Below are 10,044 nucleotides of genomic sequence, written 5' to 3'. Positions count from 1 at the left end.
TGAAAAATAATTTCAATCTTTGACTTCAATAAAGAATAAAAATTCAAGTAGACTTCGTGTAAAATACGAGAAAAACCGTGACACTTATGCCAAAAAGTCAGGACGGCCAAAAATACAGCAAATACCGGGACTATCCCGGGAAATACGGGACGTATGGTCATCCCAAGAAATGACTTTCCGAAAACCCATGATGTTTTCTCATTTGATTTACTTTAACGAATTAAAATCCATTTCAGTTTTGAAACATATATTATCGAATTAATATTTTTTTACCGTGGAATATAATAAATTATATTACGGTTCCCCCCTCCCCACAAAAAACTTATTTGTTGCCATAGAGACGTAAAAGTATCAAGCATGGCGCAAAACATAAACTGAGGAGCATTAGGAATTACCAAAAAAATGGACGATTTAAGGTTGCAGTGGATAAAAGATGTCGTCTGTAGATACTTAAAGTTGGCTGCATCGGACGTTGAAGCTTTCGATGATCTTTTCGAGAAGGACGTCGAGTGCGCCAAGACCCTTTACGGCTTCCTTTCCGGTGCCAGGGATAAGAGAGTCGCCTATTTCTACACATCGGAAATTGAAGAAGAAATACCGGTGGAAACTTCTCCTCGTAAATCAAGATCTCACTTACCATTACTGTTTTTCATGAATGTATTATATTGTAATCGAATTTTGTTTCCGTATCGTTATTGGCTCAATAACTTATATTGTTTATTCACTCATAGTTATAGTTACCCCCCCCCCCCAGGTCAAAATGGAGGTGGGAGGACTGGACTGGAGAAACCGCAAGACACCCAGGCTCAGTCGAAGGTGGGAGAGCTAACAGAGTTTTAGTCCTGGGGGGGGGGGGGTAGCGCCGTCTTAACGCATGGGCCCACCCGGGCACGGTCCGGGGGCCTCAAGAGAAGAGGGGCCTCACAAAACCGAAATCAGGTTGAATTTTTTTAGAATTTACAAGGTAGGGCTTCAGGCGGGCCCATGATGTTCTTAAGACAGCACTGGGGGGGGGGGGCACAACCGGATGCTTGATCAGCCGGGCGAGTACAGATTGTGGCTCCCCCTTGCATTTTTGAGGGAAAAAAAATTAAAGGATGAAATTTGCACCTCCCTGGTTTGATGTCCCCTCTGGCATCACATCTGCGTTGCTACCCCTAGTTGCAGCCCTGCCTAGATTAATCCTACTTCTTTTTCTACACTGTAACTTCACTGTAGAGGGAAGAGCTGTATTAAATCACTGTATAAAGATTCTTAATACCGCTTTGGTAGAGGGGCTAGTGAAAAATCTTTTCTTGAGCACAACTCTGGTCTATGTCTCTGTGGGCAATTGACTAACGATTGAGTTGTGCTTGAAGTGTGAGTGTATACCTAACAGTCTGGGTGTGTGTATCTAGTGTGGCATGTAAGTTTTTAGTGCTGCCATCTATATTTTGTGAGTGAAGTGTAATGCTTGAATATTTGTACCATTGTGCACCTGTTGTGACAAGACGTTCCAATGGGAAGATTGGCTTGCATGCACCTCGAAGTTGGGAACCACAGAAAACCAGCTTCTGGCAACCACTGCTGGGGGATGGGGGGCGGTGGGATTCAAATCCTTGTGATGTAAGTCCGTCATTCTGACCACTTGACGATTATAGCGCCGCATGAAAAATTGTGTGGCCTGAGGTACACCAAAGATCTTAGCGTAGGTCGGGGCTTGACAAATTGGGGGAAAAAAATTTAGGCACCAGCAAAATTTTGTTGGTACCAAGCATTTTGTCCCAATCAATCCAAAATTGGGTACTTCCTCACTTGTATGGGACTTATCCCTTCCATAAGTCCAGCACAAAATTATTGGAAATTGTGCTTAGCTGACAGGCTGACACGATTTCCGAGTGTCGTCCTCAGGCATTCAGTTATCAAACATGCATTATCGGATTGGATGCTTGTGAAGGTGCCTCTCTCGGATGATGAAGTTGATTTTGTTCAAGGCTAAAGTGTTGTCAGTCTTTCTAGTTAGCTGGTGGTGATGGTGTATGGATAGACATAACAAAAGCTGATGGGAGGAAATGAGAGGGGTGACTTCCCCCCACAAACTTTTGCCTCCACTGGTAAACCAACTCAGGAATGTATTTCCAGTCTTGCCCTACTGGATCTGTACTGGGTAGGATGTTGGCATCCATCAAAAAGCCTGTACATATATACCCCCTAGGGGTAAGATGGGTGTGTATCCATGCATTATCATACATGCAAAAAATTAGGTGTCTATATCAATTTACTAGTCCCGATGGCAATCTGGCGCTTGGGATTTGTCAAACTCCGGCAGAGAGACCCTGCTTCATGTTTTTTTTTTTTGGGGGGGGGGGTATTTTTTTAACCCCTTAACTGGGGACAAAGTCTTACAATATCTGTTCCCCCAGTGCTATTATTTTTCGATCACAAAGTGTAAAGATGTATAAATATGCCCACAACAGTTAACACACAGACTTCCTAAGGCACATATATATATATATATGATATACGTCTGCGGCAGTTCATGCACAGAGACCCTAGGACATATATATATATATACGCCTGTGACAGTTAAGGAGTGCATGAACTAAAGATTTTGTAACACGAGTTAAGCGATTTAGTTAAATAAAGTTTAATTCATCAAATACTTCAAAATACATAACCTTCAACTCTATCGTACTAGAGCTTATTAAATATCTCCCTTGCTACCTTTAGCAATCCCCCTGCTTATGAAACCCCCTAAAGGGCTGTGGGGAATGAAACCAGGACAGATGCCTGAAATATACGATTTACCATTGTAAAATCATCAAAGCTTAGAGTATAGGGAGTAGCAACAGGGAAAGACTCTTATGCTGTTTGCCGTACAGGGTTCCGCTCTAGAAAGGATCCCAAATCTGGGTTGAAAAGGCAACAAAATGCTTTGTTGACCAAAAACCTCCATCGTGTGGCTTCAAAAATAGGTGCTGCACTGGTAAAGATTTTTCTCAAGCCACCCCATCCCCCTTGCACATCAGAACTATAATTCTCCTCTCCCCTGACTCCTAGTTGCAGTTTGAGGCTGCCGAATAAGAAATTTACAAATATGCATTAGTCCTAATTAAAATTTGTGATCATTATGAAAGTAGTAGAAAAGTTTTTTGAGATACCAGAAGTTTTAGGTGGTCGGCTGAAGTTGGTTTCCTGTGGTTCCCAACTTCAAGGCTTAAATGTGAGCTGATCTCCCCATTAAAAAGTCTTGCAACAGGCCTACAACGATAAATTATTCAATCATTACACTTCACTCATAGTTAGAAAAACTGATGGCAGATGGCAGCACTAAACATAACAAGCATTACACAGAAACAAAACTTCACGTCAGGTTTCACTGCACGTACACGCGCATTCCCGCACGTGCCAATTCGTTAGAGGTTCCACAGAGGGATATGGACGAGGTGCATGTGTGGTTTAGTAGTGGAAGTTTTAGGTCATTGAGCTCTTACATTCATTATTATTTTTATTTTTTAGTACGTCAAAATTTTTTAACTTATCTATTTTGTTAACTCCCTAGTAGTGGTTGTTTATTTTTATTTTCTCTAGTTTGTCTCACTCTTGAATTACAAAGATTGTTGTTTATCTTGATTCAGCCCTTTTTTTTACCCCTTCCTAGCTGGAAGTGACGAAGAAAAACTTTCGGGTGAAGGAGAATCTTTTGGAGAAAAAAACACTCCTGAAGTGGATGTTAAAGTGACAGGTACATATTTATTTCCCATAAAGGAAATTTCTATTGTATTCGTATCAGGTATTAACTCTTAAGGCGGCGGCAACGAGAAGATGTAAATTGCATTTTTAAAACATGGACATTATATTTACACACACGGACAAGTTGTACGCGATATCCATTATCTACGATGAAATACATTCAACTCACTAAAATGTTCGAAAACTCTCTGGCGATCCGTTGCTAGGCTACCATCTGTCGCAAGGTGAAAAATGCTACAACGGGAAAACGTGACAGCGTGACGTCACAGAGCACAGTTTATGATCGGTCACTATACACCCCCCCCCCCAGTGTCAATGAAATTTGTGGTCGAATATCTGTCAGGGAAGTGGACGGGATGACAGGAGCGAGCCACAGTTGCTGGTACTGCTTGTGCTGCCAACACTGTACTGGACCTTCTGCAAAATGCCACATCTTTTTTTCAGGAAAAACACTTTCTTCCTATTTCAGGTGAGTGAAAATGTTTGTGTACCTGTAACTCAAATATAGTTTGTAAGAATATAATATGCAAAAAACCCAAGGATGAGAAAAATTTTCTTTTTTTCTATTATTTATACTGTACACACATTTCTTTTCTTCCCTGAAGAGAATGAAGAAAAAAAAAACAAAAAACACTTGTCTCTCTCCTTCCATTGTCAAACTTTGAACAAAAGCTCACTCCCCACACTGAGAGTTGATCTGACAGGTGAAGGGGGCAGGATCGAAAACATGTTTACGAATAAATCCTGCCTTACAGAGATGGCTGGGCTTATCAGTGCCGAAATGATAGTGTTTTAAGGATGCCTGATATCTTGTGATTGCTGAAATACAAGACATCAATGCTGCTGTAAGGGTTAATGATCAGTGATGATATCTATTAGTTAAATTCATCCAAATGGTCACTACTGTAGAGCAGGGCTCGACAAATCCTAGGCACCAAAAGTCGCTGTGGTGACTATAAAATTGGTATTATCATATCTAAAATTGTCTATGTCTATATTTTATCTCTACTCCACCCCACCCCACCCCTCTCTCTTTCTTTTCTTTGTCTTATTTCTTGACTATCCTTGTTATATAGCCTAAGATTTACCATGGTCATCTCATCTCAACTTTGATACTTTTCATATTCTAGCCAACCCATCCTACATCTCCAATAGACTCGATTATCCCCATAAAATAAACTTATTTTTTCTCTTACTGACTGCTTTAAATACAGCTCCTTTCCTCATACCATTGGTGAATGGAATAAACTCCCCAGCTCTATTGTTGTCTCTCTCCCACTATCACTAAAGTTTTGTACAAAATCTATCAATACCTATGTCACATTCAATCACATTCTCTTGTATAGGTCTATAAGGCCAACAATATTGTATAAATAAATAAATATATGTAATTGGTGAATTATGGTGATCAAATAATTATTCACCATTATGTAATGGAGAATATTTTTGAAATATAAGGATGACACACAAAGCATTCTGATTTCATGGCAGTGCATCTATCAGTGTATAAAAGGGATCATTAAGTCTTGGAAAAGTTGAATCTGTTTTTCTTGAGAACAAGTTGTGGTCGGCTCGTAAGAAATCTAGTTAGTGCCTAATTTTTCATTTTTTTTTTTTAAATCTTTCAAGCAGCATGTAGACTCGTGCTTCCTGTTCCCCACCTTCAATGTGGGCTTTCGTTTTCTCCCTGCCATTCATAAGCGCCTCTAAACATATCCATACTTCCTTGGTGAACCTAAATGTTAAAGATATAGTGGGGAATATTGTTTGCTTTTAACTGCATCCAAATCATGAAAGTAACCATTTTCGTAGACACAGGTTATTTGTCTATATGAATAGAGCTGCTATATTTGAATTTTGTTCTTTTTCAAGCGAAAAGCAAACCTTTTATTCTCGTGATATCATAAAGTTCATTCTAATCTTATATAGAGCTTGACAAATCCCAGGTCATCACGGTGACTAAAAATTGAAGTGTCTGGGGAAGAATGTTTTTAGCCCATAAAACAAAAATTTTTAGGAGATTAAAAACAAGCTGTGACTAAGATAATTCTTTCCCCCCTTATGCTACATCTTTCTTCCTTTATTACAATGGACTGAAAGCATTTTTGCCTCCTGTGTTTTTGTGGCGGAAGGAGGTGGTACTGGTCATACAAAAGTACACAAACATTAATCTAGATTTTTTTTGAACTGAAAGCATTCTTCCATCCAACCCTTCAATTGGAATCTGTGCCTCATTTTTTATATAGTTAAATTAGAATGTGAGTACAGCATAAAATTTTCAGAAGTTATGTCTTTCTTTCAAATTGAGCACAACTCAGGCTCATGGTGACATGGGCAGTTTACTATTTAGTGAGTTGTGCCGGAAGTGTAAGCGTGTGAACCTAACAGTCTGAGTGCATATCTAGTATTGTGTGATTTTTCGGTTCTGCCATCTATATTTCAGAAGTGAAGTGTAATGATTGAATATTTGTACTGTTTGTAGGCCTGTTGCTATCTGTGGCGAAACTTTTTAATGGGGAGATTGACTCACTTTCATGCGAGTTGTGAACCACAGAGAAAATCAACTTCAGCTGACCACCATGGTGGCACCAGTGGGGCTTGAACCCGGGACCTCGCATTGGGAGTCTGTCACTATGACCACCACAACGACCAGAAGTTATGTCAGTATGTCAAGAGATCCAGATGTTCCAGATAAATCAAAGAAAACATTATTTTGGATCGTTCATCTTTAAAAAGAATGTTTGGCCCTATGAAATTTTGCTGGTACCTACATTTTTTTTTTGTTTGTCGATCCCTAACATATAGGGAATATCCATTACTAGTATTTTGTTGCACCTTCAAAATATTGCCACCTTTTAAAACGTCCTTTATTTAAAAGTAGTTTTTCAGGTTGAAAAAATATATAGTAAAAAATTCAAGGTATAATACACATTTATACCTTGTGGAAACATTATATTACAATTAACATTGTATACAACTCAATATAATATATATTTTTCTAAATATATATATACATTTATTACATTTTGATTGAATTATCCAATTTTCTATGTTCCCTCTACCCCTATTAATTTTCAGTGTCAAAAATCTGTCAGAACCATCTAGCATTGCAATAAATTGAGATCAATGTAACTATTAATATGATAAATTTATACATCACTATATGTTTGAATGTTTAGATACTAGTGATGATGAAAACCTTGAATCAACTGAGAAAGTTGGTGCTGGAGATGAAGCTGCTTCAACAGAGGAAGAACAGTCAGAAGGAGAGGTTGAAGGTGAAGAGGAAGAAGAAAAAGTATAAATTAATATTTAATCAGTGAAAAAATTGAATGACATTTTGGATTTTAAAACTACTGAGAGTACAAAGATATATTTCCTGATACAATGATGAATGCTGATCAAGCTTAAGATTTACCAACTGTCATATCAATGTTTTATTTGGAAAGTAAAAAATTTAACTTGGTACGGGTGAACTTGCTGAATGTGATCACAGTTAATATACAAGCATTTCTGAAGCTAAAGTTGCTTTGCTATTTGATTGCATCAAAAATTTCTTGCTTTTATGAATGTCCAAATAAGAAATTTGGTTGATACCAGAAAATTTTTTTGGCTTTCTCCTTTTCCAAGAAAATTTATTACCAGGACAAGTGCTTTACTATATTTTGGAACTCTTTCTCTTGCTGTTCAAAGTCAAGTTCAGGGCACTAATCAAAAAGTTACTATGTATCAAATAAAACCTGAAATTCTAAGTCACTCAAGCATCATATCTCGATGTCAGTGCTTTCCTGCAAGGTGGGATGGAGAGTACCTTTTGTTTAGACAATAATTGTCATAGTTCAACTTTTCTCAAACTGTGATGTATGGACCAGAAGTGGTCTGCAGGCAGACTTGATAAATTTATTCACCCCTTGCAGTTGATGTTAGTGCCACTGTGCAGTCGTGTGGACATTGTGATGGACTCTTGTCCTGAGGATCCAGGTTCAAACCCCGTTCACGGCACAGTGGTGGTCAGCTGAAGTTAGTTTTCTTCAATTTTTCCAGCTTTGAGGCACGAATGCAAGTCGGTCTCCCATTTAAAAAGTCTCTCCTCAGAGAGCAGGCACACTTACAACAGGATACTGACATAACATGAAAATTCAAGCATTTCCATCTTTACTTCAGGAAATAAAAGGGCTGCTACAAATCGCAGTAAACAAAAATGTATTTCACAAACAAAATATTCAAATTATCTGATAACCATATTTCATTGAAGAAAATAAAACTTGGTTTACTAGGATCTTAAATAATAATCTGTGTAAAACACGGGACATTGCCAATTGTTATCAAAAACATTGTCAGAAGTAGGCACAAAAGCACTAGGCACAATTAAAATTCAAAAGTAACTGAGGACCAAACGTTAAACCTGACAAATATGTGAGATGAATATTATTTATAATTTTTTTTATAATTATCTTAATATTATTGATATCATGAAAGCACTGTGTGTATTCAAGACTTTATTGAACATTACAAATTACAATAAATAGTGTTGTAAATAACGGGACAAATGTATAAAAAAAAACGAAAAATGAAAGTTACAGGAATGTCTCATACTATGGAATACAAGTGGTTCGTCAAATTGTTTCAGACTTGTTATTATTTTCAGAAAGGTTGAGAAACACTGTCATAGTCTATCACAAATGTGATAAGGAATGAATAAGTATAGCTGCCTATATTTAATTTTTACATCTTCCCCTTGAATTTATTTTTTTCACGTTAACTCTAACTTTAAAATAACATGTTCTTTAATGCTATCAGAATTTTTATTTTCTCATAGATTTAATGAGTGATTTCTGAACTGAAATATGAACAAATTTTAGATTTTTTTTGCTTCTTGGTATTAACTGATTACAACCGTAGTAGGCTACTTATAATCATGTGTATGCATGGATCACAAATGCAAATTATGTTCATTTGTTGTTTGCCTTGTGCTATTCACCATTTTGGTATTTTTGTAAGGATGGTTAAATAATGGTGGTAAAGTAAAAATTCATTATTTTACACTACTCACATGCTGCATGGTTTTCCTTGATGTAAACATTGATATAGCACCCTTTGCAGATATCTCCCAGAATAATTGGCATATATTTCTGTAAACAATAATAAGGACTCAGTGACGTTGGAGCCGGGGTGCTGTAAGTGCTTAAAGGTAATTTGTGACATGGGTCTGAGCATCCACTAAATTGATTCAGAAATCAAAATTTCCTATATTTAATGATCAAATCCATCACCCACAAGTTCCAAACACTTCCAACACCCTGTAAGGACTAATAGGATAGATGGTTCTAGCATATCGTGGAATGTAATCGAAATAACAGAGTTATAGGAATATTCTTCCATTTCGAAAAAACGACAAGATTTTTTTGTATTTTTTTAATTGATGAATTCATTTCATATTATTTATGTATCAGTCTAGTTTTGTAAATCACTTTGCAGAAATCCATGAAACAACTTGTGAAAAAAACTGTTCTCAACATTTGCTTCAACATCACAAAGCATGTTCCAGATAGAAGATATGTCTATTTTCTTCTCAGAAAAACAGAACCTGCTCCATTTACTGACACATGGGAAGAAACTGTTGCTGTCATGAGTCAGTATTTCGAAATTGGTGTCATCAACAAGCATCCTATCATGAATCTTCTAGATTCAGTTGAACAGGTACATTGAATATATATTCATTGGTAGGCCCCATATTTTGCATGTAGTTTGCTATTACTGCAAAGAGGAGTTAATATTTCTTCTTCATGTATTTTATTTTAATTTTTAATATATGCAAGTAAAATAAAATTACAGCAATTTCCTGCCTATAATCTGCGACAATGAAATAATCCTTCCTTTAAATTTCCTGGTAGTTGTCTGTACAGTAAAAAAAAAAAAAAATACTGAAAATACTCTGTATTAATTTAATTTCATAGTAACCAACTGACAAAATAGTGATTTGATTATGTTCAATGGGAAAAATATTTAATTGCTATCAAGAAAGATTGTTTTAGCAAGGTTCGACTATATCTGCACTAAAGAAATCTTAGTGAATGGTAGAGGGTATTTGATCATATTTGTTTTTAGAAACAAAAGAATCTCAAGCTTTTTAATAACATCTAAATGTCATCTTTTATGTTCAAAATTTATTTTTCATGGGTCTTTTGTAAAACTATTTATGATTAAAGAAAATTACGGCAGTATCATTCAGGATTTTTTCAAAAGTCATTGCTACTCATCCATTTTTATGCTCGTTTTTGAAAGAAAGGAAAAATCAACTATTGAGGTGCA

General features: G+C 36.7%; 1 protein-coding gene across 1 annotated transcript in view; it reads left to right on the top strand.

Annotated features, from left to right (window-relative positions):
* The first annotated feature begins 336 nt into the window (after nt 1-336).
* LOC149066860 (dynein axonemal heavy chain 10-like) overlaps nt 337-10,044 on the top strand; it is a 48,330-nt gene continuing 38,622 nt past the window's right edge. The window contains exons 1-4 of the mRNA XM_089253229.1: nt 337-616; nt 3,641-3,724; nt 6,912-7,030; nt 9,211-9,432. Of these exons, the coding sequence (XP_089109355.1) occupies nt 403-616; nt 3,641-3,724; nt 6,912-7,030; nt 9,211-9,432 (639 nt within the window). The 5' untranslated portion in view covers nt 337-402. The remainder of the gene's footprint in view (nt 617-3,640; nt 3,725-6,911; nt 7,031-9,210; nt 9,433-10,044) is intronic.

Source organism: Pholcus phalangioides, unplaced genomic scaffold (genome assembly GCF_987345545.1).
Source record: "Pholcus phalangioides strain wild (caught in Gottingen) unplaced genomic scaffold, Ppha-v1.0 ptg000032l_1, whole genome shotgun sequence".
In the NCBI taxonomy this organism is placed as follows: Eukaryota; Metazoa; Arthropoda; class Arachnida; order Araneae; family Pholcidae; genus Pholcus; species Pholcus phalangioides.
Note: the sequence above shows the minus strand (reverse complement) of the source record. Positions and strands in the feature narration are given on the sequence as shown.